This window comes from Bombina bombina, chromosome 4 (genome assembly GCF_027579735.1).
Source record: "Bombina bombina isolate aBomBom1 chromosome 4, aBomBom1.pri, whole genome shotgun sequence".
NCBI lineage: Eukaryota > Metazoa > Chordata > Amphibia > Anura > Bombinatoridae > Bombina > Bombina bombina.
This window is the reverse complement of record NC_069502.1, coordinates 659,420,259-659,440,156: the sequence shown is the minus strand read 5'-3', so window position 1 is coordinate 659,440,156 and position 19,898 is coordinate 659,420,259. Positions and strand designations below refer to the sequence as shown.

General features: G+C 40.3%; 1 protein-coding gene across 50 annotated transcripts in view; it reads right to left on the bottom strand.

Moving 5' to 3' along the window:
- Positions 1 to 19,898, bottom strand: part of TRDN (triadin) — a 950,114-nt gene that overhangs the window by 451,269 nt on the left and 478,947 nt on the right. For all 50 annotated transcript variants that reach the window (XM_053710723.1, XM_053710722.1, XM_053710726.1 and 47 more), the window contains exon 24: positions 230 to 283. In XM_053710723.1, the coding sequence (XP_053566698.1) occupies positions 230 to 283 (54 nt within the window). The remainder of the gene's footprint in view (positions 1 to 229; positions 284 to 19,898) is intronic.

Sequence of the window (19,898 nt, the reverse complement as noted above, 5' to 3'; positions counted from 1 at the left end):
TTATACGTTAGTAGAATGGAAATACACATCATATACAGTATACGTTTCAGTTTTGTAATGTATAGGAGCTATTCTAACAAATGAGATGTGTTCCTGTTTGTCGCTCCAGTCTAGGTATGGTTTGTTATTGCAGAATCCAAATATTTGTAGTTTTAAAGATCCAAACTCTTTACAATTATATCTAACATTATTAATATGAGCAAAGAAAACTTTAATATATGCTACTCACCTTTTTTGTGCTTCTGTGCTACAGTAGATGGCTTTGCTTTTGACATATCAGCTTCTAAAAACAAAGAAAATTTAAGACGACAGTTTCCGTCATACAGTTCAGTGCAAAAATACAGTAACTTTCATGGTTAGCATCATCTAGGACTCTAATTTAATGTGCCTGTCCTGTCAGACTGTATAATATATGATTCATACAAACTGATATTCCTACATCAAAGGGTCGCAAAGACTATTGATCTCAATACATGATAATTAGAATGAAAAAAGGAAATAAAATTAGAACCTACAAATTTATATCACCTAGATATGGTCATTGCTCTTTAGCTACTCATTTTATATTTTATTACTCCTTTTATGTCTTGGTGTTTGTTCCACCTAAGTAATTACAAAAGTATAATTATTTTAATTTGAGTTCAAGCTCTATTAAATGCACCATTGAATTCTATGCTGAGTTTTTAGAGCAGTCTTTGCTGGAAGCTAGCTAATTAAAAGATTAGTACGTATCTCTAGACCACTTGCTATTTATATAATTGTTTTATGCATTAATGAGCAAAGGCTACCAAGTATCTTTAATGAAATCTGTCACTTAAAAAGATGATTATTTTATTAGGCATGATGAGTTTATTGGTCTCCAAGTTGCCGAATCCTACCAGGTTTCATTTCCCTTGGTATCATTGCATGACAGGTGCAATGAATATTTATCTTTTATCTTACAAGTATTTCTGAAGTGCTTACAGAATCAAAGAAGGGAATAAAGTATGTGTACCTACAGAAGCATGGCATTACATGTTTTCATGCCAGAAGGTATTATTTTGGACTGACTCCTTAGTGTAGTCCATGCAGTGAACAGACTAATTGCTGTATCTGTTTAGGAGGAGTAAGATGTTTCCTAATAAGAGTCAAATTTCATGACTTAACCCATTAACGACCGACCCTGTGCCTGGCACGTCCTACAAAAAATGGTCATTAACGACCAAGGACGGGCCTGGCACGTCCTCTGGGGTTTCAAGCGCTGGAAGTTTCTAGCCGCTTTAATGGTGATGCAGCGATGCCCTCTCTGCATCAGCCAGCGATGGTGCAGATCGTTAGTGGCCTGGAAGGGATATCGCTGTAGGAGGTGGGAGGAGGGCAGGAGGGGATGTGAGAGGGGTGTGAGGGGGCGTCAGAGGGGCGGGAGTGGGCAGGAATGGGCAGGAGCGGGTGGGAGTGGGCTGGAGAGGGTGGGACCGCTTGCACTACGGAAAAAGCATAGTAAGTGGGAAGGTGGTAGATGGATATATTAGTTAGTAAAATGATCTGAGAGGGGGTAGGGTGGTAGGGGAATGAGTGGGGGCAGCTACACTACGGAAAAAAAGTTAATTTATATAATATATACAAATAATAAGCCAAAAAAATATAGGAAACTGGAAGCTAATAGGTTGAGGGGGGAGGGTTAGAGATCTGTTTGAGGGGGGACAGGGAGGTTGGGAGGTAAGGGGGGATACTACCCTGCAGAAAATATATATAAAAAAACTTACAAAAAAAAAACTTTTGTTTTTATACTGGCAGACTTTCTACCAGTACTTAAGATGGGGGTGACCTTTGGGGGGTGGAGGAGGGAAGAGAGCTGTTTGAGAGGGGTTAGGGAGGGATCAGGGGTGGGATGTGTCAGATGAGAAGCTGATATTTACACTAAAGCTAAAATTAACCCTACAAGCTACCTAATTAACCCCTTCACAGCTGGGCAAAATACAAGTGTGGTGCGCAGCGGCATTTAGCGGCCTTCTAATTACCAAAAAGCAATCCCAAAGCCATATATGTCTGCTATTTCTGAACAAAGGGAATCCCAGAGAAGCATTTACAACCATTTGTGCCATAATTGCACAAGCTGTTTGTAAATAATTTCAGTGAGAAACCTAAAGTTTGTGAAAACGTTAACAATTTATTTTATTTGATTGCATTTGGTGGCAAAATGGTGGCATGAAATATACCAAAATGGGCCTAGATCAATACATTGGGTTGTCTACCAAAAAAATATATATATAGATGTGAAGGGTTATTCAGGGATTTCTGACAGATATCAGTGTTACAATGTAACTATCGCTGTTTGAAAAAAAAAAATGGTTTAGAAATAGCAAAGTGCTACTTGTACTTATTCCCCTATAACTTGCAAAAAAGCAAAGAACATGTAAACATTGGGTATTTCTAAACTCAGGACAACATTTAGAAACTATTTGGCATGGGTGTTTTTTGGTGGTTGTAGGTGTGTAAGAGATTTTGGGGGTCAAATTTAGAAAAAAAAATTCAATTTTTACATTATATTTTATGATTTTTAGTAAATAATATGATATGATGAAAATAATGGTATCTTTAGAAAGTGCATTTAATGGTGAGAAAAACGGTATATAATATGTGTGGGTACAGTAAATGAGTAAGTGGATAATTACAGCTAAACACAAACACCGCAGAAATGTAAAAACAGTCCTGGTCCTTAACGGTAAGAAAATTGAAAATGGTCTGGTCACTAAGGGGAATTCTATCAGCCAATCGGAATTGAAGGGACGCCATCTTGGATGACGTCATTTAATGGAACCTTCATTCAGTCTTAGCAGTCGGATGAAGAGGATGCTCCGCGTCGGATTTCTTGAAGATGGACCCGCTCCGCGCTGGATGGATGAAGATAGAAGATGCCGTCTGGATGAAGACTTCTGCCCATCTGGAGGACCACTTCTGCCCGTCTGGAGGACCAGTTCTGCCGGATTCGTTGAGGACTTCGGCCCGGATGGGTGAAGACTTCTCCCGGTAAGGTGATCTTCAAGGGGTTAGTGTTAGTTTTTTTTTTAAGGGGGTATTGAGTGGGTTTTAGAGTAGGGTTGGTTGTGTGGGTGGTGGGTTTTAATGTTGGGGGGGATTTGTAAAAGAGCTGATTACTTTGGGGCAATGCCCCGCAAAAGGCCCTTTTAAGGGCTATTTGTAATTTAGTGTAGGGTAGGGCATTTTTTATTTTGGTGGGGCTTTTTTATTTTGTTAGGGGGATTAGATTAGATGTAATTAGTTTAAAAATCTTGTAATTTGTTTATTATTTTCTGTAATTTAGTGGGGGGGTTGTACTTTAGATAATTTTATTTAATTGTATTTAATTGTATTTAATTGTATTTAATTTAGGGAATTAATTTAATTATAGTGTAGTGTTAGGTGTAATTGTAACTTAGGTTAGGTTTTATTTTACAGTTACTTTTGTATTTATTTTAACTAGGAAGTTATTAAATAGTTAATAACTATTTAATAACTATTCTACGTAGTTAAAATAAATACAAATTTGCCTGTAAAATACAAATAAATCCTAAGCTAGATACAATGAAACTATTAGTTATATTGTAACTAGCTTAGGGTTTATTTTACAGGTAAGTATTTAGTTTTAAATAGGAATTATTTAGATAATGATAGTTATATTTATTTAGATTTATTTAAATTATATTTAAGTTAGGGGGTGTTAGGGTTAGGGTTAGATTTAGATTTAGGGGTTAATAACTTTAATATAGTTGCGGCGACGTTGGGGGCTGCAGATTAGTGGTTAATAAATGTAGGTAGGTGGCGGCGATGTTAGGGATGGAAGATTAGGGGTTAATAATATTTAACTAGTGTTTACGATGCAGGAGTTCGGCAGATTAGGGGTTAAAAATTTTTTATTAGTGTTTGCAATGCGGGAGGGCCTCGGTTTAGGGGTTAATAGGTAGTTTATGGGTGTTAGTGTACTTTTTAGCACAGTAGTTAAGAGTTTTATGCTACGGCGTTTTAGTGTAAAATTCTTAACTACTGACTTTAAAATTGCGCTACCAGTCTTGACAGGAGAGGGTCTACCGCTCACTTTTTGTCAGACTCATAATACCGGCGCTATGCAAGTCCCATTGAAAACATAGGATACGCAATTTACGTAAGTGGATTTGCTGTATTTCCAAGTCTGGCCAAAAAAGTGAGCGGTACACCTGTACCTGCAGGACTCGTAATACCAGCGGGCATTAAAAAGCAGCGTTAGGACCGGCTAATGCTGCTTTTTAAGCCTAACGCACAACTAGTAATCTAGCCGAAAGTATCACATTTCATTGAACAATGATACACATGTATGATATGGTCCACCAAATGATTAAAAAAATTATATATGTCTATAAATTTGTGTGCAGCATTTGATACAATGATTTTAATAATTGGCACCATGCGATATCTTATTTGTGAATACAAATATGTATAATTTTATTAAAGAGAATCATTATAGAAAAGGTTTGTTTTTTATTATTATTGCCAATAATTAATAAGATAATATGCTGAGTTAAGGCCATTAGGAAAGCGTTGTTTTCAGTATAAATATCAAATACATTTCTTGTTTCTCTAGTAGTTTCTATTTATCACCACCCCTTTTGGGATTCCTAACTTTTTCTATGATACACCATTTCCACCTAGACATCTTTATTGTGTCTTCTCACAACGTATTGTACAATAGATGTGGTAAGGGTGCCAATGTGAATTGTTGTTAAGTGCTCACAAATATGTGAGCAGACTTCTCTGGCTGTTAGACCTGTACACTGTACTTTGCAGTGAATACATGTGATAAGGTAGATAACTTATGTGGCAGTGCAATTGAAGCATTCCTTAATCTATCACCTGTGACCAAAGAGTAAAAATACTTACCAAGTGCTACATGTTTGCATGCCTTACAATTTGCATTACAACATCGATACATACCCTTAAAGCTTAGTCAGGGATTTGAAATAGTAATGGGTTTAGACGGACACACATGAAGGGGCCAAAATATTACTCAAAGTACAATTTTATCTGTATGTAAACCTGCATCCACTTTCTACAACATGCTCTAATCTGTCATCTACTGACAATAATTTGACATTTTTTAGCACAATATCACAGACTTGATGATACTGTTCTGAGAATTCAGTTATAAAAATACACCTCTGAATTTTTCTTTTTGTGGAGTGTTTACATTCAATAAAGTCTTCCTATTCATATTTTCTACTTGATTTGATGCCCTTTTAAAACATGGGGCTAATAACCTCGTGCTAGTAGCCTTTTAGTCATTATGTCTGTTGTTTTTCAAAACCGTTTTGGTTTGTACAGTTACGCCTTAATCTAAGAAATTGTCTCTTTTCAACACCATGAAATACATGTCTAGGATGGCAACCCCTTGCGTGTAGCAAGGAGTTGCCTGCTATTGGTTTCCTGAATACATTAGTTTACAATTTTTCATCCACTATTCCTCTCAAGACTACATGAGGATATTCAATTTGGTGTTGATGATAAGAAGTAAATTCTTTAGAGAAATCATCATCATTGACCCAATCTACAAATTTTTTAACCATTTCAGGTGGACCATTCCATATTAAGATGAGATTGTCTATAAAACATTTATAATAAAAGATGAAGTTTCAGAAGGGGTTTCCAAGTCAAAAGATGTGGGATAGCTCCCACCAACCCATATACAGGTTGGCATAGGAGTGGGCAATCATTAATAATACTATGGCTGGATTAGACAGGGGTAGATAAGCATATGACTGGTCAGACTCTCTGCGCATCATAATAAACAAAGTATATGCTAAACCAAACAATATACCCCCCCCCCCTTCCTGCACTTTTTTTACACCAAAAGGCAGTGTGAATGAACAAATGTATTTAGTTATACAATCATTCATTCGTCATCTGTTTTATCCAGTAATGTTAAGAAAATGGAAGATACAATTCTTCAAATCCAATAAAAGTTATGTTGTGTTTTTTGATAGTTCTGTATTTGTTTATTCAGCCCAGAGGGCTTGTAAGTACACATTGAGCCTGAGGCTGATTTTAGGGTAAGGTTATAGTATCCCTCACTGTAAAAATATTTATAATAAAAGATTGTAAAAAAAAAAAAAAGTAAGAATAGTAAATATAGTAATTTTGTGGTTGAGGGGAAACAGTATCATGGCTGCTCCACAAGAAGGGCTGAGAAGGAATATTTGAGAAGATATTCAATGAAAAGCTTTAGTACTTTTTTCAATACATTACATTTACAGTCAGGCGAAAAAGAAAGTACACCCTCTTTGAATTCTATGGTTTTACGTATCAGGACTTAATAACAATCATCTGGTCCTTAGCAGGTCTTAAAATGAGGTAATTAGGCTTTATTTTTGTTAAATAAATCATGACACAGTGTAATATGTCATGCATGGTTGTTCATCTGAGGTTGTCTTTACCTAATTTTAAGAACTGTTAAGGACCAGATGATGTTATTATGTCCTAATATAAAAAAACTATAGAATTCAAAGTGTGTGTGGTTTCTTTTTCACATTACTGTATTTATGCCCAAATAGTCTAACTTAGCTATATGATATTTAAAGGGATACTAAACCCAATTTTTTTCATTAATGATTCAGATTGCACATACAATTTTAAGCAACTTTCTAATTAACTTCTATTATCAATTTTCTTTGTTCTCTTGCTATCTTTATTTAAAAAGCAGGAATGTAAAGATTAGGAGCCAGCCCATTTTAGATACAGCACCCTGGATAGTGCTTGCTTATTGGTGGCTACATTTAGCATAACCCAGGATCATGACCAAAAATGGGCCGGCTCTTAAGCTTTACATTCTGGCTTTTTCAAATAAAGATAGCAAGAGAACAAAGAAAAAATGATAATAGGAGTAAATTAGAAAGTTGCTTAAAATTGCATGCTCTATGTGAATCATTAAAGAAAAAAATTGGGTTTAGTAACACTTTAACAATCGAGGACGTGCAAGGCACGTCCTACAAAAAGTGTCAGTTAATGACCAAGGAAGTGCCTGGCACGTCCTCAGGGGTTTCAAGCGCTGAAAGCAATCGTGATCGCTTCCAGACGCTTTCAGGGTATTGCAGTGATGCCTCAATATTGAGGCATCACTGCAATACCCTTATTAAGCACACCGATGCAGAGCGGACTCTCTCTGCACCGGCTAATGATGGTGACGATCGTTGGTGGCGTGGGAGGGATACGAGGGAGGGGGGTGGATGGCCCATTGCTGGTTCACTTCCTCTCAGCTGGGATCCAGTTGCGGCAGTGCGGCAAGGTCATCGGGAGTGCACAAGGGGGTGGGAGTGCGCACATGCACGAGCACTACTTAGTACAGGGTCCAGCTGCCAGTACCCAAGATGGCGGTAAATAGGTAGAGGGGGAGGGTTAGAGAGCTGTTTGGGGGGATTAAAGAAGTTGGGGGCTAAGTGGAGATCCAACTAAGCATTATATATATAAAAAATAAAAAAGTATATAAAAAAAAAAGCCTTTTATTTTAGTACTGGCATACTTTCTGTCAGTACTTAAGATGGTGGTGACTATTGTGAGGTGGGGGAGGGAAGAGAGGGGTCAAGGTGGGATCAGGGGGTGGGATGTGTCAGGTGGGAGGCTGATCTCTGCACTAAAGCTAAAATTAATCCTACAAGGTATGTAATTAACCCCTTCACTGCTGGGCATAATACAAGTGTGGTGTGCAGAGGCATTTAGCGGCCTTCTAATTATCAAAAAGTAATGCCAAAGCCATAAATGTCTGCAATTTCTGAACAAAGGGGATCCCAGAGAAGCATTTACAACCATTTGTGCCATAATTGCACAAGCTGTTTGTAAATAATTTCAGTGAGAAACCTAAAGTTTGTGAAAAAAAGTTTGTGAAAAAGTTTACGATTTTTTTTTTATTTGATCGCATTTGGTGGTGAAATGGTGGCATGAAATATACCAAAATGGGCCTAGATTAATACTTCGGGTTGCCTACTAAAAAATATATATACACATGTGAAGGGTTATTCAGGGACTCCTGACAGATTTTAGTGTTACAATGTAACTATCACTAATTTGGGGGGAAAAAAGCAAAGAACATGTAAACATTGGGTATTTCTAAACTCAGGACAAAATTTAGAAACTATTTAGCATAGGAGTTTTTTGGTGGTGGTAGATTTTGGGGGTCAAATTTAGAAAAAGTGTGTTTTTTCAATTTTTCATCATATTTTATAATTTTTTTATAGTAATTTATAAGATCTGATAAAAATAATGGTATCTTTGGAAAGTCCATTTAATGGCGAGAAAAACGGTATATAATGTGTGTGGGTACAGTAAATGAGTGAGAGGAAAATTACAGCTAAACACAAACACTGCAGAAATGTAAAAATAGCCCTGGTCCCAAACGGTAAGAAAATTGAAAAGTGCTGTGGTCACTAAGGGGTTAAAGGAACAGTCTACTTGAAATTTTGTAGTTTGTAAAAAGAGAGATAATCCCTTTTATTACCCATTCCCCAGTTTTGCATAACCAACACTGTTAATATACTTTTTACTTCTGTGATTACCTTGTATCTAAGCCTCTGCAGACTGCCCCCTTATCTCAGTGCTTTTTAAAATCTTGCTGGGGCATGGGTAGTAAAGGCATTATCTATCTTTTTAAACAATAAAAAATATCAATTAGACTGTCCATTTAAGTCAGTAAACAAAATTGTATGCAGTTGTTAATAAGTACTGAGTCTGTATCTATTATCTATCTATAATCTATCTATGAAAAACTGACAAGCATACAAGAAACAATAAATAATTACATACAGGGATTTTTCTGTCAGCTGTAAACCAATTCATTTATCTTGGCAGAATAGTAAAACTAAATTATCCAGAACCAGTGACAGTTACATTATATGCAGTATTTCTGAAAGCTGGAATCTGTTTGTTTTTTAATATTATTCATCTTAGCTAACCAAGTCACGCAATGGTAAAGTAGAAGTAAGTGAACAAATATATATTTTGTTCCGTAATGCAGCATGTTAGTATAAGTATGGTTATATCAAATGGCTGCATTGCTTATTTATAATTTGATAAGTGCATAAACAAATCACATACACCTAGATTACAAGTTTTGCGCTATAGAGTGTGCGAAACGAACACAACAAAAGTTTCGTTATTTATGGGCTTGCGTTATTTAGCGCTGCCATTACAAGTTTTTAAAAAGCCACCTTGTGCATGAAATATGGTGGAGATGAGCTCCATACCGCACAAAATTCAAGGGCTGAGAATATGTGCTTGTGCAAAAGCTCCGTAACGCAACCCCATTGATGTCTATGGGGAAAAGAAAGTTATGTTTAAACCTAACACCCTAACATAAACCCTAACCCCTAATCTGCTGCCCCCGACATCGCCGCCACTAATAAAAGTTACTAACCCCTAATCTGCCACTCCCGACATCGCTGGCACCTAAATAAAGTTATTAACCCCTATTCCGCCCCTCCCTGACATTGCCACCACTATAATAAAGTTATTAACCCCTATTCCGCCACTCCCCGACATTGCCGCCACTAAATAAAGTCATTAACCCCTAAACCTCTAGCCTCCCACATCACCGCCACTAAATAAACCTATTAATCCCTAAACCGCCAGCCCCCCACATTGCAAAAAATGAAATTAAATCAAACAATCCCCTAACTTTATGTTAAGATTACAATATCACTATCTCAAAATAAATAAAAACTTACCTGTGAAATTAAAAAAACCTAAGTTTAAACTATATATAAAACTAACATTAATATTATACTAAAATTAAAATAACTACAAATTAAATAAATTAAATTACACATTAAAAAACGTAACACTACTAAAAAAAATGAAATCTACAATTACAAAAAAATAAAAAATTACAAAAAATAAAAAACACTAAATTACAAAAAATAACAAATGAAAAAATCCAAAATAAAAACAATTACACCTAATCTAATAGCCCTATAAAAATAAAAATAAAAACCTAAAATTAAAAAAACCCTAGCCTGCAGTAAACTACCAATAGCCCTTAAAACGACCTTTTGTAGGGCGTTCCCCTAAAGAAATCAGCTCTTTTCCCTGAAAAAAAACAAAGACCCCCCCAACAGTAAAACCCAACACCCCAAAATAAAAAACCTAACTCTAACAAAAACCTAAGCTACCCATTGCCCTGAAAAGGGCTTTTGTATGTATTTGAATTTAGTATTTTTTATTTTCTTCTTAAATGGAAAGAGTCTACAGCTGCATTCATTACTTTTGAGAAATAAGAACCTGGCCACCAGGAGGAGGCAAAGACACCCCAGCCAAAGGCTTAAATACTCCTCCCACTTCCCTTGTCCACCAGTCATTCTTTGCCTTTTGTCACAGGAGGTTGGCAGAGAAGTGTCAGAATTTATTTTGTCTCTTATGGAGGGTAGTACTCTTCGACATGGGACAGGAGTTTTAAGTAATCTTATCAGTCTCTCAGTGAGGGCTTGGATGAAAGTTACAGTCCGGAGATGCAGGGAGAGTCTTTCTGCAAAACCATCCCGACTCATGTTAACAGCTCCTCAAACAATCAGCATTGTCAAACTTCGCTCCGCTGCCTGCTTTCTTCTCTCAAGTCCATGGCGGAGGCGATGCTACTATTCGTCAAACTTGAAGAGCCGTGTTCCTATTCCACAGCATTGATTCCGGTAAGATCATTTCATTTTACTTTCTTCGTGAATGTACTGTAATTTAGATGTTTTCCAGAGAGGCTACCCCCTTGCGTGTCTAACTTAACATAAGGGTCTCAGTAAGTCTCCTTTAGTATCTTGGAATCAAGGTTTAATATCTCCTGAGGGGGGTTATTGAACAGGGGGGGGGGGGCTTAATCATATTTGTTATGTGATTCAACCTGCTTATGTGTGGTGTTAATTGGGCTCATGGTTTGGAACATTAAGGCCTCTGGAAGTGATGCAACCTTATGGTTGGGCGCGCTTTTTTGGACTGTACGATTCACCTTGTAGCCGGGCGTGATTCTGTTCTGTCTTCCATTTCTGCATTCCCGACCATGTGGCGCAGGAGAAATTCTAGTCTGCAGGGGTCTGGTTCATAGGAGGTGGTGAGTGCCCCAGCCATTTTGGAAGTCAGGTGCCGTTTAATATTAATCTTTAGTCCATATTTGCATATCCTCTACCCAGTTATGGAGGATTCTGATGCTGAGACTGTTCACATTTCAGAGTCAGTTATGGAGGATTCTGATACTTAGACTGTCCTAATTTCAGATTCAGATTCTGCATCCGGTAATGAATCCAAATTGGCCTCATTGACACATGGCAACCAGTTATGTTCTGTATGCCATATAAGAGCGCCTTGTTCCTTGGGCTCGGGGAATCAAGGAACAGCTGAGCCATCCGCCTTTTGGGGGTCCCGTCCCCCGAAAGGCGAGTTCCCTACTGCTCAATGCTTCTACACATGCGGGTAACCCAGTTTATGATTATTTCTCCATGCAGGGCGGCGTGTTCCCCCCTGAGGTTGCGGCACGTTTTCGCTTCCACGTATTATTGCCGATTATTCGTCTGCAGAGTTTAGACATTTATTTGCGATTGTGCTCGTGCCCTATTGTCCCGGGTCTCCTGCCTTGGGGAGGGCCTCTACAGTTCCCTGTGGGTGTAATTGTCCCTGAGCATTGTGCCTTTCGTTACAGAATTGTAAATACGGGAATTTTCGGTCTGCTAATTCGAATAGTGCACCTCATTAGACATGTGGGGATGATTTAATCTCCTGATTGTTATTTTAATGAGATCTTTCCCAGTTTATTGAAGATCAGGGCTCTGTTTGGCTGGTCTTGCAGGTAGGCTTGTGTCTTCTTGGGCGTTAACCTCCGAGTTGCCTTATATTTTCTTTTTATCTGATAGGATGTTTTTTTATTTTGTTTCTGTTTCCTTCAGGAACCTTCTGGGATCGATATTCTTTGTTACTTCTTCGGAAGTTGTTTGGGATATGTTAGTCCTATGTTAAAAATGTCTGTTTTCCTTTCTTCCCCTCTGAGGGAGGATTATGCAGCTTGCTGGTTAGGGCCCTGGATGCAGGCTGATCCTGTTGGGTTCATTCGGTCTTGTGGCTGTTCAGACACGTGGTGCTGTTCTGCTTGACTGGTCAGGTCGAGGCGCCGAGTGCTCATGTTATAATTTGTTTTACATGTTTCAACTAAGCATTCAAGAGGACCTGTGGGTCCGTGAGGCAGGAAAGATTGTTTCAGTCCTTATAGCCTTCAATCATGGATGACTGGGTCGGCGGAGTTTCCACTGCATCATTATCTCTTACGTCTGGTATTATCAGACCCTAGAGTTTCCTCCCCCATGCAGTGGAGGGTTGGAGAGCTTAGAACCCTATTACCGCTGTTTGATTGGTTTGGCCTTCTTTTTTGAGGCTCTGGATTGTCCTTTTTGGACTTGGTCCATCAACAGCTAGTAGTGTGTATAGTTGACTAGCATGCGGATGGTTTGCAGTTTGACCTGTTTTCTCCCTGAGGCTTCCAGTTGCTGAGGCTTCACTCTGAATTTTCCCATTGAGGACCCAGTTATGGGTTGTTACTTTAATCTTAGGCCTAGGGGTTGGTTTGGGGTTCCCCATTACTGAGAACTTGAGCTATGTTCTTTACTCAATCTACCTGACCTGGTCATGGTTGGTCAGGTTTTCTGAGTGTCTGTTACTCATTAGGCTTCATGCGCCTTGGGGTTGGATTCCCTGGGTCACCTTGCTAAGGTGATCCTTGGATTCACTGCTCTGCAGGCGAATGGGTTTACAGTGTCTCTGCTGCATCCATTACACAGGGGATGTGTGTTAGCAAGCTACCTTATGGGAGCCCTTTCCAAGGACATCTGTGTTGGGGATTGAGCTCTCCTTTAGCCAGTGGCTTTGTGCCTTGAGGACAGATGTTTCCCTTCTGGCTCCATCCCTTTTCTTAAGGGGTTATTCTCCTTCTTATGGAGATGTAGTCCTTTTCTTGGGGCTTCTTTTGGATTCAGGAGGTTGGAACTGTGGGTTAACGTATTGGAGAGGGGTGTCTCTCTGGTTGTTTTTTCCATTGATGGCTCCAAGTTGAGACTTTGATGGGCCCTTTTGCTAGATCCTTTGGGTCTACGGCCTTGTCGTCTGTTTTAGGAGTCAGGTTGAACCCTTACTCTGTGGGGATGGCTGTGGCCATTCTTCTGCTCGTTCTTGAGCTGGTTTCGGGGGTTTTCTGTTCCCCTGTTTTGGATCCGCTAATGCTGGGTTGGTCCGGCTAGTGTGGGTTCTGAGAGACGTTGTCATTTTCAGGATCTAGGTGGGCATAATTACTTGCTCCCTAGGCTTACTGGCAGAGGGGCCAGGATTACACCTCCTTTGGGCTCTGGGTGTAACCTCTCTTTATCAGGGGGCCTCGATTGAGGTTCTGTGTTCTCCTTTTGGAGACCTGTGTGTAGGTCTGGCGGCTTAGGTTGCCTAGAATGTGCTCTCTGTCTGGGGGTTTCTTTTTGCAGTCTGTTCTTTTGTTGGCTGCTTCTACTTACTAGCAAGTATCCTCTGTGTCATCCTGATGCTGTCTCTGTGTTCTGACTCAGGGTTTTTTGTCTGAGTCATTTTTTTATTATATGATACTTTGTATTCTATGTTCAGTCACTGTGAGGACTCTGTCTTCAGTTGTCTTTCACTGCTTGCATGCTGCTGTTGGAGAGAAGATTTTCTCTGTCTCTCTGCCAGGTCTTTTCCCGGGTTCCGCTTGGTCTAGGCATAGCCTCCTTTTCTGGGCCCATTTGGGTCTTTGTGAGCTGGACTCACTATTGGAGGTTTCCTTCGGTTCTCCTTTGCCTTGTCCCTTTAGGAGTTTAGGCTGGTATCACCTTCATTAGTGTGGGGTGGTGGTGAGGGAGTGACTGTTGGGTAACGGTGCCTCCTGGAGGACTGCTGTCTCAGTTGAGTCCGATTTGTGGTCTCTAGTTTGGCTTCTGGACTATCTGCGGGTCAGTGTCCTTGGGGCCTTTCCTTTTAAAGTTTGTTTGTTATTGTGCAGGGGTTCAGGCCTGGTGCCCTCAATATGGGCGCCTATAATACCCTCCCATCTTGGCATTCAGTGTCCTCTATAGCTTGGGTATTGTTTTCCCAAAAGTAATGAATGCAGCTGTGGACCTTTTCCATTTAAGAAGAAAAACATAAATTATGCTTACCTTATCATTTTCTTTTCTTCTGATGGAAAGAGTCCACAGCTCCCCACCTGTAATTTTTTTGTGGGGCATCCTTATTTATTCTTCTGTCACCTTTCACCTGATATTTCTTCTACTGGTCCTTGTTCCTCGGCTGAATGATAGGGGGATGAGGGAAGTGGGAGGAGTATTTAAGCCTTTGGCTGGGGTGTCTTTGCCTCCTCCTGGTGGCCAGGTTCTTATTTCCCAAAAGTAATGAATGCAGCTGTGGACTCTTTCCATCAGAAGAAAAGAAAATTATCAGGTAAGCATAATTTATGTTTTTTTGTTAATTTAGTATTTTTTATTTTTTTGTAACTGTAGATTTAATTTATTTTAGTAGTGTTAGTTTTTTTTAATGTGTAAGTTTAATTTGTGGTTATTTTAATTTTAGTATAATAGTAATGTTAGTTTAATATATAGTTTAAACTTAGGGTTTTTTTAATTTCACAGGTAAGTTTTTATTTATTTTAAGATAGGGATATTTTAATTTTAATATAAAGTTAGGGAGATGTTAGGTTTAGGGGTTTATAGTTTAATTTAGCTTTTTGCTATATGGGGGCTATCGGTTTAGGGGTTAATAGGTTTATTTAGTGGCAGTGATGTGGGAGGTCAGAGGTTTAGGGGTTAATAACTTTATTTAGTGGCGGCAATGTCAGGGAGCGGCGGAATAGGGGTTTATATCTTTATTATAGTTTGGGCGATGCTGGGGTTCGGGGGGATATGGGTTAATAACTTTTATAGCGGCGTCGATGTCAGGGAGCGGCGGAATAGGGGTTGATACATTTTATTAGTGATGGCGATGTCAGGTGTGGCAGATTAAGGGTTAATAAGTTTACTTTAGTGTTTGCGATGCGGGAGGGCCTCGGTTTAGGGGTTAATAGTAGTTTATGGGTGTTAGTGTACTTTGTAACACTTTAGTTATGAGTTTTGTGTAACAGTTTTGTGGCGCAAAACTCATAACTACTGGTCTAAGATTTCGGAACGGATCATGTCGGTAATGGCAGCGCTATTGAAATCCCATAAAGTACGTCATTTTTTTTGAGTGTGGGATTGATGTTGCGTTACAGGCTAAAAACAAAATTTATGCTTACCTGATAAATTTATTTCTCTTGTGGTGTATCCAGTCCACGGATTCATCCATTACTTGTGGGATATTCTCATTCCCAACAGGAAGCTGCAAGAGGATCACCCACAGCAGGGCTGTCTATATAGCTCCTCCCCTAACTGCCACCTCCAGTCATTCGACCGAAGACAAGCAAGAGAAAGGAGAAACTATAGGGTGCAGTGGTGACTGTAGTTTAAAAATAAAAAACACCTGCCTTAAAATGACAGGGCGTGCCGTAGACTGGATACACCACAAGAGAAATAAATTTATCAGGTAAGCATATATTTTGTTTTCTCTTGTAAGGTGTATCCAGTCCACGGATTCATCCATTACTTGTGGGATACCAATACCAAAGCTATAGGACACGGATGAAGGGAGGGACAAGGCAGACGCTTATACGGAAGGCACCACTGCCTGTAAGACCTTTCTCCCAAAAATAGCCTCCGAAGAAGCAAAAGCATCAAATTTGTAGAATTTAGAAAAAGTATGAAGCGAAGACCAAGTCGCCGCCTTACAAATCTGTTCAACAGAAGCCTCATTTTTAAAGGCCCATGTGGAAGCCATCACTCTAGTGGAATGAGCTGTAATTCTTTCAGGAGGCTGCTGGCCAGCAGTCTCATAAGCTAAGCGGATTATACTTCTTAACCAAAAAGAAAGAGAAGTTGCTGAAGCCTTTTGGCCTCTTCTCTGTCCAGAGTAGATAACAAACAATGCCGATGTTTGACGAAAATCCTTAGTAGCTTGTAAATAAAACTTTAAAGCACGAACCACGTCAAGATTATGTAATAGACGTTCCTTCTTTGAAGAAGGATTAGGACACAGTGACAGAACAACAATCTCCTGATTGATATTCTTATTAGATACCACCTTAGAAAGAAACCCAGGTTTGGTATGCAAAACTGCATGGAAGATCAGATAAGGGGAATCACACTGTAAGGCAGATAACTCTGAAACTCTTCGAGCCGAAGAGATAGCTACCAAAAACAGAACTTTCCAAGATAAAAGCTTGATATCTATGGAATGCAGAGGTTCAAACGGAACCCCTTGAAGAACTTTAAAAACTAAATTTAAACTCCATGGCGGAGCAACAGGTTTAAACACAGGCTTGATTCTAACTAAAGCCTGACAAAACGCCTGAATGTCTGGAACATCCGCCTGACGCTTGTGCAAAAGAATAGACAGAGCAGAAATCTGTCCCTTTAAGGAACTAGCTGACAATCCCTTCTCCAATCCTTCTTGGAGAAAAGATAATATCCTGGGAATCCTGACTTTACTCCATGAGTAACCCTTGGATTCACACCAATGAAGATATTTACACCATATCTTATGATAGATTTTCCTGGTGACAGGCTTTCGAGCCTGAATTAAGGTATCAATGACCGACTCGGAGAAACCACGTTTTGATAAAATCAAGCGTTCAATCTTCAAGCAGTCAGACGCAGAGAAATTAGATTTGGATGGTTGAAAGGACCCTGAAGTAGAAAGTCCTGCCTCAGCGGCAGAGTCCATGGTGGAAGGGATGACATGTCCACCAGATCTGCATACCAAGTCCTGCGTGGCCACGCAGGTGCTATCAAAATCACCGAAGCTCTCTACTGCTTGATCTTGGCAATCAGACAAGGGAGCAGAGGAAACGGTGGAAAAACATAAGCCAGGTTGAAGGACCAAGGCGCTGCTAGAGCATCTATCAGCGCTGCCTTGGGATCCCTGGACCTGGATCCGTAACAAGGAAACTTGGCGTTCTGACGAGACGCCATGAGATCCAGTTCTGGTTTGCCCCAAAGTTGAATCAACTGTGCAAACACCTCCGGATGGAGTTCCCACTCCCCCGGATGAAAAGTCTGTCGATCCCAATAGTGACAAGAGTGAACCTCTGCCCATAGGATTATTTTTGAAACCTCCAACATTGCTAGGGAACTCCTTGTTCCCCCTTGATGGTTGATGTAGGCTACAGTCGTGATATTGTCCGACTGAAATCTGATGAACCTGACCGCAGCAACTGAGGCCAAGCCTGAAGAGCATTGAATATCGCTTCCAGAATGTTTATCGGAAGGAGTGCCTCCTCCTGAATCCATGAGCCCTGAGCCTTCAGGGAGTTCCAGACTGCACCCCAGCACAGAAGGCTGGCATCTGTCATTACTATTGTCCAATCTGGCCTGCGGAAGGTGATACCCTTGGACAGATGGACCCGAGATAGCCACCAGAGAAGAGAATATCTGGTCTCTTGATCCAGATTTAGTAGAGGGGACAAATCTGTGTAATCCCCATTCCACTGACTGAGCATGCAGAGTTGCAGTGGTCTGAGATGTAGGCGGGCAAACAGCACTATGTCCATTGCCGCTACCATTAAGCCGATTACTTCCATACACTGAGCCACTAAAGGGCGAGAAGTAGAATAAAGAACACTGCAGGAATTTAGAAGTTTTGACAACCTGGCCTCTGTCAGGTAAATCTTCAATTCTACAGAATCTATCAGAGTTCCTAGGAAGGAAACTCTTGTGAGAGGGGATAGAGAACTCTTTTCTTTATTCACTTTCCACCCATGAGACCTCAGGAATGCCAGCACAATGTCCGTATGGGACCTGGCAATTTGGAAATTCGATGCCTGTATCAGAATGTCGTCTAGGTAAGGGGCTACTGCTATACCCCACGGCCTTAGGACCGCTAAGAGTGACCCTAGAACCTTCGTAAAGATTCTTGGTGCCGTAGCTAACCCAAAGGGAAGAGCCACAAACTGGTAATGCCTCTCTAGGAAGGCAAACCTGAGAAACCGATGATGATCTCTGTGTATCGGAATGTGAAGATAAGCATCCTTTAAGTCCACGGTAGTCATATATTGACCCTCCTGGATCATAGGTAGGATGGTTCAAATAGTCTCGATCTTGAAGGATGGGACCCTGAGAAATTTGTTTAGGATCTTGAGATCTAAGATTGGTCTGAAAGTTCCCTCTTTCTTGGGAACTACAAACAGATTTGAATAGAAGCCTTGCCCCTGTTCCTCCTTTGGAACTGGGTGGATCACTCCCATAACTAGGAGGTCTTAAACACAATGTAAGAATGCCTCTCTCTTTATCTGGTTTGCAGATAATTGTGAAAGATGAAATCTCCCTTTTGGGGAAGAAGCTTTGAAGTCCAGAAGATATCCCTGGGACACAATTTCCAACGCCCAGGGATCCTGGACAACTCTTGCCCAAGCCTGGGCGAAGAAAGAAAGACTGCCCCCTACTAGATCCGTTTCCGGGTTGGGGGCTGATCTTTCATGCTGTCTTAGAGGCAGCAGCAGGTTTTTTGGCCTGCTTTCCTTTGTTCCAAGCCAGGTTAGGTCTCCAGACCGGCTTGGACTGGGCAAAATTTCCCTCTTGTTTTGTATTAGAGGAAGTTGAACCTGCGCCACTCTTGAAAGTTCGAAAGGAACAAAAATTAGTCTGTTTGGTCCTTAATTTGTTGGACCTATCCTGAGGAAGGGCGTGACCTTTTCCTCCAGTAATATCAGAAATTATCTCCTTCAGACCAGGCCCGAATAGGGTCTGCCCCTTGAAGGGAATATTGAGAAGCTTAGACTTTGAAGTAACGTCAGCTGACCAGGATTTAAGCCATAGCGCCCTACGCGCCTGAATAGCAAAACCTGAGTTTTTAGCCGTTAGCTTGGTTAAATGAACAACGGCGTCAGAAACAAATGAATTGGCTAGCTTAAGAGCTTTAAGCTTGTCAAGGATATCATCCAATGGGGTTTCTACCTGTAGAGCCTCTTCTAGAGACTCAAACCAGAAGGCCGCAGCAGCAGTGACAGGGGCAATGCATGCAAGGGGCTGGAGAATAAAACCTTGTTGAATAAAAATTAACCCTCTAATTTTTTGTCCATTGGATCTAGAAAAGCACAACTGTCCTCGAGAGGGATAGTTGTACGCTTCGCTAGGGTAGAGACTGCTCCCTCCATCTTAGGGACCGTTTGCCACAAGTCCTGTGTAGCGGCATCTATAGGAAACATCTTTTTAAAAACAGGAGGGGGAGAGAACGGTACACCTGGTCTATCCCATTCCTTAGTAATAATTTCTGAAAACCTCTTAGGTATTGGAAAAACATCATTGTAAACAGGCACTGCATAGTATTTATCCAATGTACACAATTTCTCTGGGACTACAATGGCGTCACAGTCATCCAGAGTTGCTAAAACCTCCCTGAGCAACATGCGGAGGTGTTCAAGCTTAAATTTAAATGTAGACATATCAGAATCATGTTGAAGTGTCTTCCCTGAGTCAGAAAAATCACCCACAGATAGAAGCTCTCCTTCTTCGGCTTCTGCACATTGTGAGGGTATATCAGACATAGTTACTAAAGCGTCAGAGAACTCTGTATTTGTTCTAGCCCCAGAGCTGTCTCGCTTTCCTTGTAACCCTGGCAGTTTGGACAATACCTCTGTAAGGGTATGATTCATAACTGCCGCCAAGTCTTGTAAAGTATACGCAATGGGCGCGCTAGATGTACTTGGCGTCCCTTGAGCGGGAGTTATAGGCTCTGACACATGGGGAGAGTTAGTCGGCATAACTTCCCCCTTGTCAATATCCTCTGGTGATAAATCTTTTAAAGCCAGAATATGG